The sequence below is a fragment of the Lampetra planeri genome, chromosome 6, assembly GCF_965212315.1.
Source record: "Lampetra planeri chromosome 6, kcLamPlan1.2.h2, whole genome shotgun sequence".
NCBI classification, from domain to species: Eukaryota; Metazoa; Chordata; class Hyperoartia; order Petromyzontiformes; family Petromyzontidae; genus Lampetra; species Lampetra planeri.
The window spans coordinates 5,919,129-5,945,264 of record NC_136112.1 but is presented as its reverse complement, the minus strand read 5'-3'; the positions used below and the strand labels follow the sequence as shown (position 1 = coordinate 5,945,264).

Here is a 26,136-nt window from a genome sequence, read left to right as displayed (position 1 = left end):
CAACGTTGTTGGGAAGCGACATACAACATGCAATTAGAATGACCGTGGAGATGCTCTCAGTGAGAGGGAAGGTGTGCGGTGGAAACACATCTGAGGACAGGGAATGTAATGAGAGGAAGAGTCTCAAAAGTACATGGAGAAAGAACTTTCGAACCGCTGATCACATGCAATAATGATACTTTCAGCTGAAAAGAACACGACATACGTAAAATAAATTTAATTTTATGGCATCTCTTTCAGCTTGTCTTCCTTTGAATACCACTTAATGTGTGCACATGGCTTTATTATTATTATTTACATCTCTAAAAGACCAAAAACCTATCAAATTGTAAATATTCACACCTGGCAAATGGCAGTTTAAAATCATGAGCACATTTATTATTGGGCAGCTGGGGAACATGCAGTATAGATGTAATTAAAATCACGGCAATATTTTCCACTTCAAAGTTGATTTTAATTGAATAATTTAAATGTCATGCTAATATTAATTGTGCTTTGGCTGATGTAGTACTGCAGTTATGTCTTTAGATAATTGTCTATAATTCCATTTCCTAGCAATTACATGCACACACTTTTCATGTTGTGTATTGTTTTGTTAACATTAATCCAATTAATATATATTTAGAAGTTTGCTATAAAAAACGCGCTTTAAGAAGTAAATATATGCTGAATAACTTTTTTTTTACTAAATTTTAAACAGCTAAATTTGTTAGAAATATATGAATAATAAAAGTGCGTAAATAATTGCATTAATACATATCAGTAAAGTAAATATGTACAATCTATATAAGTAATACAGATCGTGACCACGTGGGGAGCACTCGATAAAATTATCATTGACGATGATGATGTATACCCTAATATGGAATATTTTATCCCGTAGCTAATGAATAGAACAAGTAATAAAGCATATATAACATATGCATGGTCTGCACGGCTCGCCACCATTCTCTTGCTGTCTGGGGATACGATTTCAGCAAAGAGGTTTTCTACGTTGGTCGGCTGGAGACAGCCGGTAAGTGCTGCAATACTTATTTCATTTAACAGTGGTGTTCTGCCCCACGGAAGATATGGGGGTGTGTTTATAGAGGAACTTCCTGAAATGATGGTGTTGAGTTTGGTTACATGACCAGGAAGTTACGAGTTAAGGGTCTCGAAGCCACGAGGCAAGGCAGGGGTGTCAGCCATTACACAGAGTACAAAATGGAGGCACAATTAGCGTCTCAGTGAAGACATGTGCATCTGTTCATTGTGGGACTTTAAGAAGTATTATCTGTAAGTTTGTTTATGTTCTTATAATAATGGGAATGCTGTTATAATGTTAGGATTGCCGTTATAATGCTGTAAATGCCTTTATAATGCTGTGAAATTGTTGTGATAAATATGAGGCTGAGTTAACAACGAAGCCTGCCACTTGCATTATTGTGAATGTTATTTGTTGGATAAGTCAAGCCAGACTTAATGCGTTCATGAGAGCAAGGATGAAGTAGTATCTCATCCACAGTTCAGTGTTATGTGCAGCACTGTACATTTGGGCTGCAGTATTTGTGATTACACAAAGTGACCTTATTTAACACAGTAGCGTATTCTCTTGTTGTATAGCTATTCAGTGCTAATGTCGGTGCCTGGTCCATCTAGGACCTATTGTTGAGTTTCATGTTATCTAAGACAATGTTATGATGCTGCAGTGTTCATTCATTGCAAGTATTAACAGATGCTGTATTTTGTGCTGTTTTTCCATCAGTTTTATCTCGTTGTATTCATTAAATACGGTCGGAGTCGGATGTTTACCCTGGCTCTGAAAGTTTATTGAATGCGAGGTTAACTACTCGGATAGTGGTGCAAGGCAGCGCACAGCGAGGCCCAGACAAATCGTGCAAGTCGATTGTGTTTACACCAAAAGGATAGTGGCTCCACTCGCTGAATGTCACACCCGCTTGGGGTGGATTGGTGGCCAATTTTGCAGAGATTCGGCCCAGTTTGTGTTGTTGTCGCCAATTGCTTTTTGATGAGCGGCAATTTCGACGCGGTAAAGGAAACCAACACCCAGAAATCGTTGTCTTGTTCCGAGCAGGGAACACATCCGGCTTCACCGCTAGGTGGCAGTATGACGCCACTAACACCAGGCCCCCTGAAGAAAAAGAGGGGGGGGCACACCGCACGTGAGAAAACAAATCTGCAATATTTGAGCTTTATTTGATTTGTTACACAGGACGATCCGGTTTTTATCCAGTTTCCCTGCTATTTTACAAGGGAGTTCCGCGATGCAGCTGGAGTACGATTCTTGATCATTGGATTGTTCATTTTGATAAAAAAAAATATATAGAAATCACGTTGTCATTTTTCATGGGTCATATTTTTTTCTTTCACATTTTATTTCCTAATAAAAAATGTAAGGTGTTAACAATCTATGTAGATGCTATCCAGTAAAGTGGTGCTTTGCTAAATGATGTTCGTAATAATTTATGGCTCTGTGCTTACTTGACATCACCATTTTCATGGTTGATTTAATGACCAATTGAGAAACTTCACTTTTGACTTTCTGGATTTTAAAGTTGAAATGACTAAAATACTTATGGTAGGCTTATGTTGAGTGAAGAACTGTTAAGTATTTGTTTATATTCACACTGGAATTACAACAAAGCACAAACATAATGCAATAAAATTGTTAAATGCAATAATTATGGGAAATGGATATGGTAATTGTCATATTGTGAAATTTGATACATATCATATTGTGAAAAAATGTGTGTGACACCAATATTTACACTAGCACAAAATGGGTCATTTATATGAATGATGTCACTCGTTGCAGACACTCAGGAAATACTTGGGTGATAAAAACAATCACAACATTATTCAATGCAAACTGGATGAGCGGCATGCATGTCAATTACTCGGCTATTTGCCCCAAAGTTGAGATGCATATCTCCGTTACACCTCTACATACTGTCATAATCGTCATCCACATTAGCCAGGAATAATCCTCTCCTGGATGAAGCCATCCCCACATCGTCACCCTCAATTATTGTCTTCCAATGCCACAATCCATCTCACTCCTTCACGTGAGCTAATCTCATAACACCATTTTCTCAGTGGACACCCTGTCACCAATCTCGTCCATTGGCCATCGTTGCTTCTGGTGATGTATCCTACCCAAGCTCACACTCATCTCTAATTTGCATTGCTCCTCTGATCCATGTGTTGCTCTCTGTCTTTTAAGTATTATTGCACGTCTGCAACTCTCCATATATCTTTGAATAACTACGGTATTGAAATCTTGTTCAATTTCCTTTATTTCTGATCCAAATGTCAAACAAGTAAAATGCACTGACTGAAAACTTTCTTCTTTGGCACACTGGTATGTTGCTTTTCATTTTCAAATACAATTTTCGAAAAGCACTCGTTCCTACTCTCACGTATATCTTCATTTCATTATTTTCAATCCCATCCACCTCCAAAATTATTTTCTTTTGTAAAGTCAACTTGTTGTCCATTACTTTTGTTTAGGAGATATTGTACGGTATTTATCGTTAGCCCAACTTAAAAGCGTTAGTTGTTAAGTTGGTTGTTATTCCTGTAATTGGCTGCCCACCACCAACACTGTCATGTAAACAATAGGCAGTACTTAACTGGATCAGCACAAACCACGGAAGATGCAGTGCGACTGCGGTTATGAACACCAAACCATGAATCATATGACTTTGCACTGCCCAAAATATAGATTTGAAGATGGTTTTTCTGATATTCAACAACTTTCAGACAAAGCAATCGAATGGCTACAACACTTCGAACTGAATTTCTAACAGTTGCTGTTCATTGGCCATATGAAATCATTATAATTGGCTGTTATAATGATTGTCAGAAAATGTGAGATTGTTTATTATATGATTTTATTTTATTTTAATGGTTATGGCTTTATTTCTCCAATACAATAAAAAACCGAATATATTGAAATATTTCTGAAAGTCACTCTCCATAGCCTCAGTATGATTGTATTTTCTGAACCTGCCCACTTTCTGATATGTTATTCTGTTACTTTTTACATGCAATTTCATTACAGTATAGCCATTCTACATTGATAAAATGGGTTTGGAAATTTATATAGGTTATTATTTATTTAGGCCATGGTTTGTCTGAGTCTGGATGATTGCATCAGTTTCCACCGGATCAAATGCATTTGTATAGTCTATGGAAGCCAGGCATAATGGTGTTTTATATTCAGTTTACTAAAATGTTACGTTCTAAATTATGTATATATGTACGTTAATAATGGTTATTTAATTATTCAAATGAGTTGTATCTTCCTTTTTGGAAAGAATGATGGAGACATCATTCCTTGACTGTGATCTTTCAGGTAATTTAGTACATATTAAGTAAATAGGTCGGATAATAATGAGCGTTCGGCTGGTCCCGATGACATACAAAAGTATTCAGTCTCATTCAGGAGCTTTCGTTTGTTTCATACTTTATACATACCAGGTCCCTTTTTATATAATTTTGAGTTGTGGATTTTTATGGCAAATGTTTAATTTGATCCCATCGTGTTTATGGAAAAAGCTAAACACCAAATATTTAGTCATGTAATGAAAGTTTTTCAGAGCTTATTCCATTGAGTATGTATTAATTTGCTCAATAAACTTGTATTTTGCATTAAATATTCTTTATTGGTTCACATTAAATATGGTTTTGTTTGGGGAGTCTAGATATAGCTTATATAATCATGGGATTAATGTCAACAACTGGGAGCAGTTCACAGCATCCCAGGGTAAATAAAATGTTAGTGTCATTTTCACATCCAATTTTAATTAACATTAAATGCCCTTAAATTACTGTCACCTATGATATTTAAATTTCGATTTAAAGCTTTTGTGACTGCAGGGATTCATCTTCTTTGTTCTTTCGGTAAAGTCACGTAGAAAGGAGATAATACAATAATAAAAATTTAACATAATAAAATAATACAATTCTCACTATTATTATTTTTATTATGTTTTATTTTTATTATTTTATTATCTCTTTTCTACGGGACTTTACCGAAAGAACCAAGAAGACTATGATATTTAATCAAGTGAAATAGCCTTTGCCAGATATTGATTGTCTTATCAGAATGTAAATTTGTACACAAGCTCTGGACTACATTAGCAATCTTAATCTTACTTATCATTCTACATTTGTAATAAGTTCGTTTTCATATTCTCATGCTTAAAAACAACATTTACAGAATAATTAGCAATGTCACTACCACCGTGTTAATGACTATTTGCAAATGTAAAATAAGTGTATAGAATCATGTATTATAGTTATGTTTCTAAAAGTCATATTGGTAGTTTGTTTTCAATTAGGACACACACGTGAATCGTAGAAGCAACCTCTACTGTCACTACGGAATACTAATGCACATGTCACTTTTTATTAGAGTCAATATTTTATTGTTTATAGAACATTCTCTGTGAAAATTTGAAAATAATTCATATTGACATCATTGAATTATGTCATCACCCCATTGTTATTTCATGCACAGTAATACAATACATACTCAATTTGCAAAGTATTATTTTAATGTAGAATTTGCGCCAAACATTTAAATAATTATTGATGATTAATTATTAACACTTTACAATTAACATTGCAATATTTAAAACAGTATTTAATTCCAAATACTTTGGGGATGCCATTGCTGCGTGCGGGTAAATGCTAGTCTGTCAATCTATCATCATATATACATTAGGAGAATGCAGAAAATGAACATCACAGTTCTACCAAAGGGATCACAGAAATCATATAAAATACATAGAACCCCTCTTAACGACGGTACTTGGTTCCACGAAACTGGGCGTTAAGTGATATGGTCGTTAAGTGAGTATGGGACATACATGTTAAAGGCTTAATCCATTCTGATAGCATTGGAAGTTACCCTTTTTCACCCAAAAAACGTACTTTATAATATTGAAACAATGGATATTCATGCAGGAATATACTAATAACATTATGGCCATGTTTGTTTGTTGTAGTACGGAGTAAGACTGATGGCCTTAATCTAAGTTGTCTCGTGGTTGTTGTTGTTGTTGTTTGATTTGCATCCCACCTGGATTTTTGCACAGCGTTGGTGTACGGTGTTTTTTCTGCAATATTTTGCTGTCTTTTCTTGGATTTTCTGTTTGCACTTAGTCACATATTCACTTTAAGATGTTTTCTTGTTCATGTTTTTGTTTTTTGTTTGTTGCGGCTGCACCCGATTCAAGAGCCGAATTGCTCACAGGGCTATACCTAATAAATTAAATTGAATTATAAACACATCATATTAAAAAAAAACATGGTTAAACAATGCAATCATTAATATTTACTGTACCTACAACAGCCCGTCGTTAGCAGGGGAATAGTGGGTAAGCGAACACATTGGGCTCTTTGGAGGTACTATACTACTATACATTACACTACACTACTATACACTACACTATATACTACACTACTATACACTACACTATATACTACACTACTATACACACTGGGCTCTTTGGAGGTACTATACTACTATACATTACACTACACTACTATACACTACACTACACTATATACTACACTACTATACACACTGGGCTCTTTGGAGGTACTATACTACTATACATTACACTATACACTACACTACTATACAGTACACACTGGGCTCTATGGAGGCCCCGTCGTAAAGCGATTAGTCGTTAACAGGGGTGGTCACTAAGAGGGGTAGGTATACTATGAATGTATCCTGTATATCTGAGAATATTTGCAAAGGGTTAGATTCAGCCGTCAATTTGCTTGCTCACACCGCAAACTATCAAGAAGGCCCCCCTCTAGAGGACGCCTTGGAGAACCTCACTCTTGGTTGGTATTCGGTCTACTCTTTTAGGCCTATCTCTTCCAAGCTGGACAGATATCTTGGAAGGGTATGGAGTATACCCACACTTTACTCCACCATATGCGACCTGCCGATTGACTCGCTGTGGCGTTTATTCATGTATACCACTGGGTTGACAGACATGTGACAGGGGGGCTGAAGTGGGGGGGGATTTAATAATCTTACCCCAATCTTTATTAACCCTGATGGTTTAGTAAAATTATAAAGGAGATATCAAGGTATTAGCAAAAGCACAAGTGAAAGTAAATTATTACTGTACGCTGAAATAACGGACTCTGCATATTTTAACGTCATTAAATGTTTAACGTCATTAAATGTTTAATCTTTGAGCTGAAAGCAGTTTTCATTTCAAGTCTTAATGTGCTGGTGGATGTCATAAATATTCACTTACTCAAATAATAAAGAAGCAATTTAATGTTATTTTTTTTTTCAAACTGAGCATTCAGAAAGACAAACTGAAAACGTGCAATTTGTTATACTAACGTAAGGACTTGTTGCATAAATAAATCAATTTTAACACAGTAGAACTTCCTATAACGCATTATTATGTTTATGCTGTTGTCGAGTGGTTATAGCTTTCCTGTAAGAAATAATACAACTGCCAATCTTTGCTTGAAGCCCCCAGCGAAAGAACAGTTGGTATGCAATTACTTTTTAAGCACCGGGATGCAGTGCCAGCTGTTATTTGATCAGTGGCCTGGCTGAACTAGTGACATGCTCGTCCCAAAGCTCACGCTACTATACTGCCAGCCCCTTGGGCAGTTTTACGTAATAATGCTTATAGATAATTTCATCTCTCTCACTCCCTTTCTGTCTCCCCTCTTTACACTCTCTCACTTCTTATGCCTATCCCCAGGCAACTGTCGACCCACTCGGGACTATTTGTAATGTGTGGACATGGAATTTGACTTTTAAACTGTGAACTTTACTGCCAAGTTTATGCACTTGCGCATTCTTGTAAAATCTTCACTACTTTGCCCTTATTAAATATGTCATATATAAAGACCATGCGTGGTAAAGCAACATTTTCCGAAGGTCATTTATTGCAATGTATCTGACAGTAAACGTATCTCTTTTATCGATGCTTTCACCTATGCGTATAGGTCATTATGACATTATAGATTTGAAGCTTTCGTGACTGTAGGAATCCATACTCTATTTTAGTAAAGTCACGTAGGTATAAATTTAAATTACAAATTAAAATAAAATAAATCACGACGTTTCGATTGCAACACAAGCAATCATTATCATCAGGTGGAAAAACCACAGCAATAAGTGTGTTTTGCTTAAGTGGGAGAGAGATGCCGTGGTAAGAGGTTATATAGGTAAGAAAAGGGGGAGGGGCTTGGCGGGAGAGAGAGGGGGGATAGGGGGAGGGTAGCGCTGCGTGGACGCTACAAAATATCACGTGAGCCCACAGCGTTATTTTATTTCATACCTACGTGACTTTACCGAAAAAAACAATAGTTAAGCTTTTGGATTTATTTGTAACTTTAGGAAAGTAAATAGTTTTAAATCGAAAAACACTGCGTTCTGTAGTTTAATTAGAAACGTAATAGCCTGTTTTGTCGTGGAGTAATTGTGAGGCTGTATCAACTGTACACTGGACTGATAATAAAATTATACAATTGTAATGTAGCTCTCAGAGACACACCGTCTTGTCTTTCCATATACAGTATTTTTCATGAATAAAGTCCACTGACAACGAGTGACTATATACACTTGGGTAGTTAGACGACTCTATTCTGAGACAACATAGCTTCTAGTCTCAAGACAACTCGAAGACGACGGAGACGACGATGGCGATTCCCAACACCAACAGCCCCCAGGTCCGGTCCGCGCCGGCTCTTATACCTCGCCCGATCCGGCCACGCCCATTTTCTCGAATTCTCCGCACCGCACCTGGCTCTGTCAATCTCCGCCCTTATTACACTTTTCCACCATTGGTTCCCGTGCTCCCCCTCACGTGACCCTGTCAACGCTCGTCCCATCAATCATCATTAGCACGTCCATTCGTAACCATGGTCCCGGGGAACCACACTGTCCCTCTATCGTTCCGTACTGTCTTTACACAATGGCACGGAAATGTCGTAATAGTTTGGGTAAACTACTCCCTTCTGCAACCCAAATGGGACAGGAAGGCAGCATAGGCTAATTTCACTTGATATGAAAGACTCTCTGTATAAACCAAGGCAACTCGTACAGTATTTTTACCGAAAAAAGTATATGTTAGATTCGGGTATATATTTAACCATTTTAGTCTCTTAAAATGTGGTTTGTTTTTCTGTCATGTGTACCAACATTTTTTTATATATTTCACCCAATTATTTTTAAAGTGTCTAACAGTAGATTTGGTTTATATTCGACTGTGTGACATTGATCATTACAACAGTTAATTCACAGCCCCAATTGACTTTTATTTTTATATTATAAACTATAGATAGCATCTATTTGTGATCATTGTAGATAGTATGTTATGGGTAGTAATGCGACGATGGTGTGTTGAGTGGCAGACTTGCGCCAGAAAGGCGCCACATGTTGAAGCAAAGATAAATTAGACTTGAGTTTACAACATATAATTATTAGATTTTCGTCCATAGACTACTATACATGAGACAACAACAACAAAAAACTACAAAGCAGGTGGTACACCTGATAATTTTCATCACTTTCGTCTGGTGGTGGATAAACTCATGAGAACTGGCTCAGGTGGCAGGTCTGATGATTGGAAGAGTCAATCAGTCACCCAGACATCCCCATCGAACACAATGCTGGCATGCATGAATACATACACAAATAAACCAACAAATCACGAAAACCTGACTGAATGCGTCATTAAAAATGTCTCCAATGCAGTAATTAAACATGCATTTCTGCATAGCATATTACCATTAGATGCATGAAGAGCAAAGTATATAAAATTACTTTTTCCTCTCAATTTGTATATTTTTCGGAGGTGAGTTTGCAAAGCTCTGGAAGAATGTCTATTCGTAGACAGCTGACACAGCCTGTTGCCCACAGCCTGCAGTGTGCATGGGCACCTGGACCTGCCTCTAGGAGCCCCTTGTCCAGGATCCCTCCGATGTTGAGTAAATGTCATTCCCTGGCTTTAAATGTGTAAGCATGGGGCTCTGGCTAGGGAAGCAGTGACGATCGGCATTGTTAACGTTCCACACAATAGAGAAATTCATTCAAACAAGCACGCAAATTACCATTAATCTCTCGTTGCTTTTTGGGATTAATTTTCTTTAAACGGGTGCGGGGGAGTGGCTCTGCAATAGACTGAGCGGCTTGCAAATCTAAATGTTGCTAGTTAAAATCCTTGTTATACGATTGATGCAGTACATAATCCCTCCGGGGATGATAAAATTAGTTACAACTTGTTGGGAATTCAACAGCAGGTTGTTCAATGGATAGACTCCCACCTGCCATAGGAAAGTGGACTTCCCACCTCTGAATCAGAGCTGTAAACACGAGGCAAGCTCCTCAAGGCGAACTTTAGCAGGACATATTCTTGGTCCTTTTGGTAAAGTCACGTAGATAGAAAATAAAAATGCAAAATATTTAAATAATTTTTTATTTAAACATAAAAATAATACATTTTAAATAATAAAAGCAAAAAACTCACGACGTTTCGATCGCAACACAAGCGGTCTTCATCAGGCGGAGGGAAAAGAGGGGGCAAGCCTCCAAATGCAACTCCTTATAAGGGTTTCCAAAGTGAGTGGGTGGGGGACGAGAGCTGGGAGGAGGAGAGCTTGCGCGGCGCAAACAGCATGGGCGGGGCAGCCAGTCAGCCAGTACCAATGTAGGAGTAGCCAATGGGGGGATGAAGGGAGTAGAGATAGGGGGAGAGAGAGGGGGGTTAGAGATAGGGGGAGAGAGGGGTGGTAGATATGGGGGGGCATTGCACCTCGCTACACACATCCACACTCCTGACGGTAGAGGTTGACAAGCAGGTGCTACACACATCCACACTGCTGATGATAGAGGTTGACAAGAAAACCAAAATCAAGTCATGACCCAAAGTGGTTGATGACAACCTATACTCACGCCTACTTAAAACTTGATTCCCACCACCATCCATCCCAGAAGAATTCCCTCATCAAAACGCTACACCATAGAGCTCAATGTATCTCAGACCATGAACACCTGTCTAGTGAACTCAAACACGTACATCATGCTCTCAAGGCGAATGGATATTCTGACTACACAATCCGCAAAGTCATCACCCACACCGTGAGGAAGGAGCCATCTGAAGATCCAATCAAAACCATCACCTTGCCTTACATAGCAGGGATAACCAAAAAGATTTCCTAAATCTTGAACAAACACAAGATCCAGGTCCGATTTAACACAGTGCATAAAATTCGTGATCTGTGAAGGTCAAGATCCCTGACATGCAATATCCCGGCATCTACAAACAAAGCTGTATCTGCAGCAGCAGTTACAGTGGGGAAACTAAACGACATGTCTCGGACTGTGTTCGTGAACATAAGGCAGATCTGAAACATGGCAGGACCAATACTTCTGCCGTGAATGATCTTTACTTTAATGCGGCTGGCTCACGTGAAATTGATTTCTCTAAGACGACGGTCCTTTGTAAGCCGACTGGCTATCAACAAAGATTCGTTCACGAAGCCATTCATATATACAGACACAGACACAATTTTAACCGAGACGACGGTTATAAACTCAGCAATCATTGGAAAGATGTCACCAACCACTTTGGGTCAGTGTGGATGTGTGTCGCGAGGTGCAATGCCCCCCCCCCCCCCCCCCCATTTCTACACCCCCTCTCTCCGCTATCTCTAAGCCCCCTCTCTCTCCCCCTATCTCTACCCCCTTCCTCCCTCCATTGTCTACTCCTACATCAGCACTGGCTGACTGGCTGCCCCGCCCATGCTCTTTGCGCCTTGCAGCTCTCCTCTTCCCAGCTCTCGCCCCCTGCCCACTCACTTTGGAAACCCTTATAAGCAGTTGTATTTGGAAGCTTGCCCCCTCTTTTCTCTCCACCTGACCACTTGTGTTGCGATCGAAACGTCGTGGGTTTTTTGCTTTAATTATTTTCAATTTATGATTTTTAATTTAAATTGTATTTTATTATTATTTATTTATTTTATCTATCTACGTGACTTTACTGAAAGAACCAACAATATGAATTCCTGCAGTCACGAGAGTTTAAAGTCAAAATTTAGCAGGACATCTATTGGGCCTGTTTTTTTTTGTCGATAAGCAAACAGTGCCCGAGGTGCCTTAATTCATATTCCATACCATGCTCGTAACTACAGATGTACCGAACATGAAATACTGTACGGAATTTTTTTATTAAACTAAACTGAAACTAGTTTTTATCTTACCAGGTAAGGACCACTGAGTTACAGAGCTCTTTTTCAGAAGCGACCTGGCTATCACAAATGATAACTCAATGAAGTGGCTTATAATTGTGGAAATGTACAGCAGGCAAACACTCTAAACGCATGTTTCTAAATTTGGAGGGAAAAACCAGAGGACCCAGAGAAAAAAAACACGCGACCACGGGGAGAATATGAAAACTCCAAATATAGAGGTGTCAGGGTCAGGATCAGGATCGAACCCACGTTCTCCTGTATACCAGGCGAGATAGTTAACATATCTCCACCATGGCAGTGGTATGTCAGTGTGAATTGACGTGCGTAATTAAAGGTAGCACTTAAGTTACATTACATTGAGCAGTTAAAAGTATAAACCTGTGAGTGTACAGTCATTGTTGTATGTTCGGACGAAACAAATATGCATACATTGCTCTCTTAAATGTTTCACTCTACTATCTAAATATGGTGCAGAATATGTATACATATAAGCAGAGAGAACAAAATTGTAGTGTGTGCACACAGTGTTTGGCCTGGCAGGGCAATGTTGTCTGTTTTGGCCACGTCTGGAATTCTGCTCTCATCCAAATTGCATACAAAGTTGTAGCCACATAATATTTACAGAAAACCAATTAACACACTGCAACAATTTTATGTTTTAGGCGATCAAATATTAAACGACATTACTTGTCAAGTAAGTCTAAACACGATATGGCTTTTATTTTCAATTAATGTGTGTGTATTATTATGATTATGTACTTGAAATATACATCAGAATATATACAGGGTCCTACTATTGCCGTCAGGTGTAATCATAGTTTTGGTGGGGAAAGTAACAAAATAATAGGCTTAGACACTTTATTTCACTGCGCTAGACATGATAAAGTGTGAAAATTTTCTCTTTCTATATTAATACTTCATGAACGCTAAATGCTTAAAGCCTTTTGTATGCACTAGATGTGCCAGAACAGATTCCAATAACCATCGCAATGGAGAAATTACCCGGCATTTGTGTACAGCTTACATGATTAGGCTTTTGATGAACAGAACCAAACAAAACATTAAAATCCCATTGTGTGCATGCGATGATTTATATTTGGCTAGACTTAAAGCAGTATGTGAGCCCACTCTTTAACAGTCTTCATTAAAATAATAATTTTGAATTCCGCTGTAATGTACAGTACTATAATGGACTATGAATATGAAGTGATACTGATAATATCAAGTTTAATCTATCTCAACAACACGCCTTTTATTAAAGTGATTTGTTAAAATGTGCAGAATATCCGCAGTGGGGTTTTTTTTTCTTGACATGGATTAATCATCATCTACAAGGATTAAAGACGTTGAATTTACTTTGCAGCCCGAATCCCATGATGTGTATTGGTAGCCATGGATAACACTTTTAAATTGTATGCATTTCCTCATAAAAAATTCTAAAATTAAAAGTGGTGTTGTATGCAGTGCCTGCATCAGTATTATTTGTATTCAAAATTTGGTAATTTATATCAATCCTGGAATTGGAACAAAACAGTGACATACGTACATTGACATACAGCGTTCGTTGGGTTTGGCTTCACTTCAACACTGACTCTTGCAGCTCACATTGTGTAGCTCTTAAACCATGTGAACACATTGATGACTGTCAAATAGTAAGTAAAGACAAAGGTCCAGGTCTGTGATTACGTGTTCTCATGTACGAGTGTATTTTGGTCTACTCTTCCACGCTTGCCAGACATCTTGAAAGACGTGTATGTGCTGAACTTGTTTCACACTGTACGTAGCCAACCGTGCTTATCGGAGGTGCGGCAGAAGGACAACAAACTAAACACCAAAAATATATGGTAGCGCCCACATTTTACCCAACCACACGTGACCTGCCAATCGACTGTGGTGTACCCATTTATGCTCCTGGGTGGACAGATGTGGGGATATGTAAGAAACGTGCACCATTGTTTCAACTGACATGCCAGGAGATCGAACGGGTGACCTCTGTATTGAAAGTTGGTGACGTGGCCCAGCGGTAGTGCGTTTCGCTTCTTGTTCCAGAAGTTCGCGGCTCTAATTTAGCAACTGCCCTTATTTATACTGTGGGTGTATTAACCAAAAACATATACGCCGTCTGCTTCAGAGTAGATGTTAAAGATCCCATATGTGATTGTGCGTTTTTGATTAGCACAGTTGGCTATGTACGGTGTGAAAGAAGTTCAACATACATGCATACGTGTGCAGACATCATGGTTCCAAATTTGCCAAATAAAAAAATGTACCTGCATATTACTCATTTGCAACATACATAGCTGCCATTACCCAACGATTGCAAAAACCTGGCACAACCCTCCTGACTCAGTGAGCCTTTCTGTGGTAAACATGTGTAGTGACATTGAATGAGTCGCTGTAGCACGTGCCACTGTGCGATTGGTAGACAATTTAATTAGGGGTAACAGCCAGTTCTACCAGTTGAACCTGTGGGCAAGGCCCGGAGCCCTCTGGGGGATCCAGAGGGGTGCAGGGGCCGAGGGCAGAGCCTGGCCACGCTGGGCAGGATATAGGCGAGCTCCGACTCACAGTCAGGGCTGCTGTGATTGTCGTCGAGATTGTTTCTTGCCAACCGAGCCTGCCTGCGTACCTGTCAGCATACCTGTCCTGCGGGGGCCCCTGGCCATCGGCCCAGAGGCTGCCTCGTCAATTTCGGGGGGCATGGAGATTGAACGCACTGTCGGGGCGAGCCAAGGTGACCGGGCCGGGTCGACTGCTGCCGAGGCGGAAAAGGCTGCGACACGACGACCTGGAGGACAGAGGTCGGTGGAGGAGGGCGATGAGGGGCAGGCGGCGACCCCGACTGGGAGGAGGCAGGCTGCAGAGGATGCCTGGTGGCAACGAGCAAGGGGAATGAAGGTACCAGCACGGAGGGAGGTGGTCTCTGCCAGCCCGAGCGAGGAGGCCAGCAGGCGCAAGGCGCTCAGAACAAGACTATTAAGTGTAAATGCTGGACCTGTAGCGGCAGGACGGCCCCAGTAACCCGCAGGGCGGTGGCGCAGTGGAACGGGAGGGAATTTCACGCCGGTCCACACCAGGAGACACAATTGCATCAGGGCGGCCTTTAAAGAGGACATGCCAGAGGAAGTGACCATCGACCGCCCGAGTTTTGTGTGGACAGTGGTAGTAGGGATGCTACAGGTTGAGCCTACGGACCTGTTCTGCTTGATAGCCTTGCCGGGCGGCAGGGCCTTCGACGTTAGCTTCGGGACAAGTAACCTGTTGCAACGTTTCATGACTCAATTCGAGGAGAAGGCAGGCGAAAGGCCACTGTCGCCACTCGAACTCCAACTTCTGTCAGAACTGGATAGGAAAATAGTCACAGTGTTCTTGTATAATGAGGCCTTACCAGACCACGATGTGAAGGTGTGCAGGGCAGCCCAAACTCTGCAGGAGATGTGGAGGAAGGGGCCATCTGGCCGCAGCGTGCCAGGCACGGATGTGCTACCCCTGTAAGGCGCAGGATCACGTTGTGGAAGAATGTTGTGCCCGGCACAGTGTAATCTTTGTGGGAGTGGGGAACACTTATATAGGGATTGCCCGGAATCATTTGCGAATATGGTCCGGACACACAATAGTCGGGCAACTGAGGGTAGAGAGAGGGAGGTGACCAAGACCGAGTCGGAACAAGCACCGACCGGCTGGACGATGGAAGACAGAAGTGGAGGGATTGCTGGGCAGGGAACACCGCTGCAGGACAAGAGGGAGGATGGGGAAATGTCATCAGAGGAAGGGGAAACATCAATGGGCCGGCGGGAGGAAAGCCCCAAAGACAACGAGACGGTGGAGAAGGCCCCCAGGCCAACCGTGGCCGACTCGGCGGAGGAAGATATATACTTCTTGCAGGAGTGCCACCTACCATACTCTCTCGGTCGGGCAGAGTTGATCGAGTCCTGGGACGGACACTGCTTCTGGTCGGGGAGCAACACAAATAAGCACACTGGAGTAGTCATCCTTCTAGGAAGTAGAAACGTAGAGATACAGGAGACCCAAGAAATGGTCCCTGGCTGACTCCACTATGTGGACGTCTCGTACGAAGGTACAGCGTTTCAACTGATCAACGTATACGCCCCCACCCAGTACACAGAGCGAGCAGAACTGTGGGACAACTTGGCAGCCCTGCTGGTTACACGGAGGCACATCATCTTGGGGGGGGATTTCAACTGCCCGCTTTTCCCATCAGACGTGCTGCCTGGATCCAGGAGTAGGAGAATAGACCCCTCCTCTCGGAAAGTAGGCGGTCTGGTTAAGGATTTCGAATTAATCGACACTTTCCGGTTGCTGCACCCAACGCAGCTGGGGTTTAATTGGACAAGTTGTTCGGGAGCCTTGCACTCAAGAATAGACTTCTTTTTTGTCTCCGCTAAAGTTAAAGTGGAGAGTGTGGAGACTGAGCCTTTTTTTTCCGACCATAAGCTGATAGCCGCGAGATTCCTAATTCCGGGTGGACTGAGGTTGGGGAAGGGGATCTGGTGGATGAACACGAGACTCTTAGCGGATGAAAAGGTGACAAGCGACTTCATCAGGCGATTTATGAGGAATAGAAAAGCCTGCAGTGCTGCTTCGGCACTATGACAGAGTGGTGGGAAATGGTGAAAAACCGGATCGGAGGTTTTTTTCAGGCTAAAAGTAGAAGAAAGAGAATGAGGAATGAGTTGAGGGGATTGAAGGACCGGTTGGAAAGAGCGCATAACTTGCTGGAATTAGGTTTCCCAGTGATGAGCTAGATAAGGCAGCTAAGGGATCAAATCTCATCGACGCTGGAAAAACCAGCTGCGCAGATCGTTTTTAGGGCATAGGTTAGGGTAGTGGAGGAAGGGGGGAAATGCACACGGTTTTTTTTTTTTAAATGTAGGAAGGCAGAAAACACAATCCGGGAGCTGGTAAGCCCAAATCTGGGCAGACTGACACATACATAGGGAATTGTAGAGGCAGCATGGGATTACTATACGGAACTATATGGGAGTAAGACCTCGAAGGCGGAAGCACGGGACTTCTTACTGGGGTAGGTTAAACAGAAGATCAAAGCTCCAGAGGAAAAGAACAGGCAAGTTCAGATGGAGGAATTAGATGATGCAATAAAAGGACTGCGTCGGCACAAAACGCCAGGGCAGGACGGGATACCAGCTGAATTCTATAATGTTCTGGGACACCATTAAACACGACATGCTACGGATGTATAGATAAATCTTGGAGGAAGACCCAGTGCCAGAATCCATGAGGAGGGGAGTGATAACCCTTATATATAAGGGGAAAGGGGATCGCAGTGACCTGGGGAGCTCGCGCCCAATCACCCTGTTAACCTCGGACTACAAGATCCTAGCTAAAACCATCGCGGCACATCTCGGGAAAGTGGTAGGGGAGGTAGTAAGACCTGACCAGACATGTGCAGTCCCAGGCAGGCGAATTTCGGACAATCTTGTCCTGTTAAGGGAGGTCCTGAAATCCACAATAGAGGGGGGAGGACCCCTCGGACTCCTGAGCTTAGACCAAGAGAAGGCCTTCGATCGCATCTCGCACGATTTTTTGTTTTCAGTACTGATGCGCATGTGGGTAGGGGAGCAATTGGTAGGCTGGGTACAACAACTATATCATAAGCTCACAGGCAGACTTTTGATAAACGGGGTCCTTTCGGAGGCGATACCAGTTGGGTCAGGAGTGAGACAGGGATGTCCCATGTCACCGGTCTTATTCATAAGATGTATGGAGCCCTTTGCCCAGGCGGTTAGAAATAACCAGAAGATTTGGGGAGTGCACATCACAGGATGCAGAGAACAAGCGAAAGTAGCCATGTACATGGACGATGTCGTGGTTTTCTGTAGGGACGTGTCCTCGATGTGGGGTGTACTAGAGTTTGCGAATCAATTATTTTTGGCGTTACGTTTTTTTTTCCCCAAAGGGCCCCAGGTGAAGGCCTCATTGTTTACAGTACAGACTGGCATGGCTTCTGCAGAGACTAGGGATGGCCTCATTGCCGGGCGGCATGCCCCTTGCTTGGACGCAGGGATGGTTAAGTGCCATTGTCAACAAATATATTACAGAATATGAGCTGGCTCAGGTACGGGAGTCGTGGTGCCCAAGAGGAGTCCTTGCCGAGATGAACAAGAGGGAGGCCTGTGCAGAGGTGCCAGGTTCACGGAGTGCCATGCACCAACAAATTTGGAAGAACGTGACATCTGAGGTCCGAACGAAAAGGCAGCGGGACTTGTCCTGGCTGGTGGCCTGGGACAGGTTGGAATGCAGGAGGTCCATGTATTCCCGCCATATGGCCGATACCCCCAAATGCCCGAGAGGCTGCAATTTGGATGAGTGTACGGTTCACGCCCTTGTGCAGTGCCCCTTTGCACAGGAAGTGTAGGAGCTATGCCAGCCTTTACTGACTCGTTTTTATTCAGTTAAGGCTACAATGCCAAATATTATTTGAGGAGTATTCCGACAGAAGGCAGGAGGGGCTTGGGCTCAGACATGGGCCGTCATAGGGGCCATAACAGAGGCCCTGTGGAAGGCGTGTGGACGGGTGATTAAGGGTGCCTATATGACACTCATCGAGGTATGCCACCTAGCCAGGAGGCTGATCGATAGGGTGGTGGAGATAGAAAGAGAAAAAAAGGCAGCAAAGCCGCAAATGAGAAATGGCGGTGGTCTCCACCCCCGGGTGGCACGGGATGAAGTGAACCAAGCTTGGAAAAGTCCTCCGCCACTGAGAATAGATGAATGAGTGTTTTTGATTCTACGACGACCGTGAACTCTTGCTCCAAAATGTTGTGGCTAAGACGAAAATATTCCTCCTTTTTCATAATCAGTGCACTTAATGTGTAGGGGAGTGGTAAGGGCTTCTGATATCGCGGAAAGATCCCTTGTGCAGGTTGTGGTCATGGTTCTTATTGGCTGTCCGGGACGGCGGACTGTCCATGGTTGAGAAATTAAGCACGTTCCTTCAGAGTGGGTAGGTAGGAACTTGGTTGGACAACGCATTCGTGCACGACAGAAATATGCACGACAGACAGACAAATAATCCCTGGTTGGCAGTGTGGAACCTGTTGTTCCTACCTGTATAAAACGTTTAAATAGTCGTCGTGGTCTTTGCCCTCTTCAAGCTGTAGGTCTAGCAGCATGTATGTAGTAATCTCCTAAGGCTGTGTAGGCGGAATAAAAGAGAAAGAGTACCTCCTACTAGTGTCTGTGAATGAGTACACTACACATGCATCATGATAACAGTAATAACAATTAATATATTGTGTTCACCGTTATATCATAACAGCTTTTGTCAAATTGCGCAGTGATGAAAAATATTGTATAAAGTCAACAACCATATTTTATATTTTTCCAGTGTCAACATGTCATGTTCATCAAAGTAAAATATAAATAAACTTCATAATCAGCTGAATCCAGGCCTCACCACACCTTACCTGTTGGGCCAGTGCTGCTGCCATTTTTACCAATCTTGCTCATGAATCTATTTCCACAGCAGTCATCCTCTTGGATGCATTTTTTTTCTCCTTTGGATGCCATTTTTAATACCAGTCTCATATATTGGCCATCATCCTATCTAATAATGTGTCCTGCCCAAGCCTATCTGTTTTTGTTTTTTATTAACTTTCTATATGGTGTCTCTGATTTGTGTTTAGTTCCTTGATCCACGTGTTCTCCTTCCTGTCTCTCAGTTTCATATGTATGTATACAGGATATATATGTATGTTGAACTTCTTTTTACCGCACGTAGCCAACCATGGTGTGAGAAGAATATACATTTTACATTGATACCTTCCTGGTTATCGTGGCACACGCTGGTAAACCTGGAGACTTAAGAGTTGGTGCTGAAATGGAGCTTGCGTGAGACATCTCCACACAGCAACGAGGCATCGATAGGAGATGGCATAGCAAGTAGGTTTAAAGCTACTTGCATGTCTGTGGGATTTGAATGTCATCGTATCATACGTGTGGGTGTGCATACAAAATGCACGCAAAAAAACACCCAAAAAAAATTAGTATCAAAAGTTCCTATACGGGATCCTATTAAAATGTATCCCCGTGATAATGGCCCAATGAAATATCAGGATTTCCCAGATAAACAAACACGATATTAGGGGGCACTTAATATGCTGTGTATGCTCTCATTCGCAAACACTTGAGGAAGCATTGGTACAGTGTTTAGCACATCGCGCTATGAACCCAGTGACCTGCGTTTCATTCCCATCCACAGCACACATCATTGGCAATTGATATCAAAGCCAGCATTGCCTGACGCCTTCACTGACTAGCATGGTGAAGTACGATCAAACAACCACCTTGACTGGCAGTGTAGAGCGGCCGTCATCTAGCAGTTGAATGACAAAAGACTAAATTATTATCATTCTTATTCTACATACACTGGTATACTTTAAATACTATAAGCAACACTTACATATTTAGTCAAATATAAGCATATGTTCAGTTAGGTTTCCAGGTATATTAATACAGGTGGAAACAACACAGAGCAACGTGAAGCAGCCAAATTATGAAAACACGTCAAAAACAGACTATGTTTTGAACCTCTTTCACACCGTACTTAGTCAACCGTGCTAATAGGAGGTGCAGATGCATCACGAATATGCAAATGTTTTACGAGATTAGCAAATGCAATGGAGGCAAATGAGAATATGGAAAATGCAACCTTTTTTTATAATCATTATCGAACAACCATCACACAATATTGCTCTTATTGAAAGGAAGAAAGATAATATTTTGACCGGGGTCAGAATCACCTTTTTAATAATGGATTTCCTAAAAAAAAACAAATGAACAGACAAGTGCATAAACACACTCCGATTAACGCGTGTATGGTTATTGTTTCACTGCTTTTTTGTTTCATGTCAGATACGTTTCTGGTATACAGTAGAATGAAGTCTGATATATAATATGCTTATTACATTCGTCCTCGGTAAACCATTGGTAATATTGGAGAAAAGCCTTTTGATGTACACATTCCCCGAAAATGGCAGCTTTCCACACAATGTATTACAAAAGTATCGATCGAAGTAGACTTTCCTTTGGGAATGGCTGTTTTTGAGCACGGCGCAGCGCGGAATTCGGGAGGGAATTCCTTCCGAGCCCTTAACTGTGGTAACGAACGAGAACCTTAAATCCCACAAAAGGGCAATTTAAACTGTGACTGAAATGGAATGTTAACTGTAGGACCCATTCATTGTGGCAGTGAACATGTTAACACTGAACGAAGTTGTTCCTTAAATTAACATCAGACAATGATGTACCTATGTTAAATCCTCATTTATCAGCATCCAATATATACAGTGATCCATCTATAGATACTCCCACTGAAATTAACATCTTGGTTCCTGTTTCTGATGTTGCATGTGCAGTATGTAACGTATGTATATTCTTTGGGTCTTTCGATAAAGTCACGTAGATAGGTTCAAAGAAAATAACCAAAAAATAAGAAGTGATCGTTATCAGGAGGCAAGAAAGAGGGGGAAAGCTGCTGAGGCAGACTGTTTTCAAGGTTTAAAATGGGTGTAGCTCAAGGGTCATAAACGAAGTGGGTGGGGCTAGTGATGTTAATGTGAGCAATTTGCATGTTAATGTGAGAAATTAGCATGTTAATGTGAGATTGGAGGACGACCTCCAAGACGAGCGTGCGGAGGTGGCTATGTTAATGTGGGAAATTTTACCTGTTAATGTAAAATGAAAGAGCCGAAAATAACATCTAACATCAAAAGGATGGGAACATCACAGCCAGTTGTGACTTAAACTGTTTGATAACGTCCTTCCAATCATTGCTCAGTTGAAACCCATCTTCTAGATTGAAGTTGTCTGTATATGTGGATGGCTTCATGAACGAATTTTTGATAGCCAGTGGGTTTGCAAAGTACCTTCGTCTAAGAGAAATAAATTTCGTGTGAGCCCACCGCATTAAAACAATGATCAGCCACAGCCGAAGTATTGGTCCTACCGTGTTTCAGATCTGCCTTATGTTCACGAACACGGTCCGAGACATGTCGCTTAGTTTCCCCAATGTAACTACTGCCACAGACACAGCTTAGTTTGTAGACGCCGGGGTATTGCATGTCCTTCACAGATGGGATCAGATCAACGTATGTATGTTGAACCTCTTTCGCACCGTACGTAGCCAACCGTGCTCATCGGAGGTGCGAGATCACATTCGGGTTATTTACACATTATGCAAGTGCATTAATTTTAAACCGATGACTGTTTATATTTTGACGTACGCATTTACTTTGTACGCCGTTTTACAAAAGCCCGCTGTGTACTTTTTACAGGTTTGTTATTTGAATTGAAATCGGTTCAAGGGAAATATTTGAACATCACCAGTCGAAATATAAATAGCAGCATATATCATTATTATATTGGTAAAAATACTTGTCGTATGGATTAAATAATTATCATTTAATAATTGCTGGCATGTAAAATGCTGAAAATGTTAACGGAAGAGAACACACACTGCCATTGTTCTTTGTGAAGTGCTTAGGGAACTGGCAGTGAGTTTCACTGTTGTTTTTATTGTGAAGACGTGCGCTTTGAAGTCTATAACAAAAGCACATTATTTATGTTCGCATTTTTAGACACAGACAGCGCTATCTGACTATCCTTCTAAAAGGCACACAAACCCTCACAGCCAAAGTACTGCACTGCCAATTATCAATTTTACAATCATCGTCCAATGATAAAAGCACGCAAGTATCTACAATTTTGAATGTGAGTTGCGGGTGTATGCAACGTTTAGTGTACAATTGCCCAAATGGCAAATGGATGAAAGTTACAAAATAATAATTCTTAACGCATGGGCATGGTTTTCTAAATTCATGTTATATTTAGAATATGGAGCCTCTCTGTGCTGATGTGTGCATTCGCAATTCTTCCATTTACTTTTTTGTGTGATCTCTCTCATCATTATATTAATGTTCAATCGACTATTAATGTTCAGCGCGCACACACACGCACAACTTTGATATCGCATGATTAAAGTCCACGCTGACATTCCAAACGGCCGTGTAGATTCCCCTTCTCATTCTGTTCGCTTCATGACGCCGTGAAGCAAGTTGCAGAACACGACCAATCCACACCCGACGGCCTTTTATTGTTAATAAAAATGAAACAAAAGCTTCACGGAGACGCGCACACTTAAGAGTTAAATGACAGACAGGAAAAAAGGGACACTTGAATTAGAGAACATTCAATTAGAGACATCAAGCAAGTGGTATCCGAGGCAGGGGCGGCAGGCGGGATGAGACTGACGACAGACTGGTGATGGAATCCGCTCGTGTGCAGGTGCGATGTGGATCCCTTAATTCGGCGATGCTTTAAACATCATACATTTGAACCATATGCTATGCACATATTGGCAGTCGATGGATTAATTCACTTTAATTTCCAAACATTTCCTGTGCATCCAATCAAATTAAGACCCCCTGAATTATGTATTTTTTGGATGAGTGAGGAAGTGTGTTTCGATCATGATTGTGGTTGATGCGAAAATGTTTTGGGAAGTCGATGCAAATGTGTTCGAATCCCACGTGAATTGGTGATAAAACCCAGCTTCATAGTGCACGGTGTCGTTTTGTGCCCAAAGCTCTAATTTTATTGGGCGAGGGCTTTTTGAACTCTGCAACTCGCATTACTCTGCAACTCACAATCGAAATGTAAATATACGTCAATGTGCTTGTTATACTGCAAGAAACATAAATGATGTATCATCATCATCATCAGTCATGGCATATTCACTGCTGGATGGAAGCCTTTCCCACGTTGTCATCATCCCCCACACTCCATGGTGGTCATCCTCTTGAGCGTGTTCTGTACTTTGGCTGCCATTCCATTACCAGTCTTGCCCATTGGCCATTGACGCTGTTATCAATGTATCGTGCCCGAGCTTACTCACTTTTCTAAACAGTCAATGTGATGTTTTCCTCTGCTTCCAAGTCTAATTCTCAGAGCACCTTTGCCGTGTTTTTTGCAGAATGTTTGTTTGCTATCCATATGCAAAAGCAGGCAAATGCGCATTGATTGGATAACTTCAACTTGAGCACATTGGAATGCCGCTTCTCATTATCACATATCATTTTCTAAACGGCATCTTCCTGCTCTGACTGACATTTGTATTACATTCTTTGATTCTGAACAACCTTCAATAACTTCCCTTGATATGTACACTCTTTTATGTCTTCCAAATGTGTCCTTCCAATAATTATTTCATTTTTTCATCAAAATAAAATAGCTAACATGAATTTATTGTGACCTTTTCAAATGCCTGCCTCCACGATCATCATGATCCCAGTGTAATCATGATCCCGCACCTCCGATGAGCGCGGTTGGATACGCATGGTGCGAAAAAAGCGCAACGTACACAATGCATCGTACGTTCAGTTTTTCGTACATTTGGCCATTCATCAGATCCGTGCAATGTCAAATATATTTTCAAATAGAGATGGCTGACAAATGTGGAAAGACGCATGTATCTCATGGTCGGTTGGGTAAGAGTACATCACTTAAAAGGGATGATGGCTGATGGACAAGACCGGTAACAACATTCCTTTTGTTGTTTCGATGACTCGGGTCACTCGCCTGGTTGCACAACATAAACTTGAAACTCGATAATGGCGTGCGAAGAAAAATAACACATGAGAGGTTGACCACCACAACAAAGTGTTATAAAATCAGCACGTGCAAGAGGGAGATGGGATATGGCATCTGAGGCCTGTGGGATTTAAGAGGTATGGCGAAGAATACAGCAGTCGATAGACCACGGCTGATTACAATGAAGGTGTTGCTTTTATTAATTCACGTTTTCATGATATGTAACTGCTACGTAACTTCATGCTGTCACAGACTCGGCGAGCAATATTATTTCAAATGTACCACTTTGTTCCAATGAAACAAAGTTGCCTACGTTTTATTACAGCATTGTACAGTACGTGTATGTACTCATGAGTTTTTTACCCATTTTGTGTCTGTGAGATTTTTCCATTTAGGCGTCAAACAATCCATTGCCTTCTCTCGCTATTATAATTTACCGTGGCTTAACCAATACCAGTAACTTGGATGGACCTTTTGTGTTGGAAGTCCATGGCTTTGGCAAAGGCTGGCTTGCACAGTCAAATCGATTGTTAGTCCAAGAAGAAAAAGGGCACCATTGCACGTCTGACACACTTCCAAGGGCAAATGTTATTTCTCAGCTAACAGCCTGCTCTGCTTTCATGTTTTGTGACGGTAATGCACGTGGCAATTTGGGAATGTGATGTGAAATAGTATGGCAAGTGATGATGTTGACAATAATGATTACAATTACTAATACAGAAAAGCAAGCATACGCTCTCGGCTTAGACTTATGGTCTGAAATACATAAACACCTGTTTCAATTGCTCTCTGGTCTTGGTTTTTTGTTACATGAATATTCACCTTTATTCTATTCGCGTTTTTTGTTGTATGTTTTTTTTAAATACGGGTGTAAAATTGGAAGATGTGCTTTAAATATTACATATATATCAGATGTATTCAATAACACATTACGAAAAAATATCAAAGGATAAAACTAAACACGGGGGTGTGGCATGTGGAGAAAACAGGGTGGGTCGCACTATTTTGGACGTTTTTCCAGTTGAGCTCTCGGATGTCCGACGTTTCGCTCCATATGATTGGGAGCATCTTTAGGAACTGAAGCTCGAGAAGGTGCCAGCACCTGGAGAGAATTGTCAGACATCATTCCCAACAAAATGCGTTACAAAGCCATAAACCCGCCAGAAGGTGGTACATTGTGAATGGAGAAGGCAATCCTGGCGCATCGGGGAAATGATTAAGGAGGGCTCATGCGGGCGTGGCAGTGAGTGAGAGTGG

The 26,136-nt window shown here is 41.4% G+C and overlaps 1 protein-coding gene across 1 annotated transcript in view; it reads left to right on the top strand.

Moving 5' to 3' along the window:
- Window positions 1–15,846: 15,846 nt before the first annotated feature.
- LOC144719649 (transmembrane protein 132E-like) overlaps window positions 15,847–26,136 on the top strand; it is a 125,898-nt gene continuing 115,608 nt past the window's right edge. Inside the window, exon 1 of the mRNA XM_078595786.1 lies at window positions 15,847–16,159. Coding sequence (XP_078451912.1) covers window positions 15,847–16,159 — 313 coding nt within the window. The remainder of the gene's footprint in view (window positions 16,160–26,136) is intronic.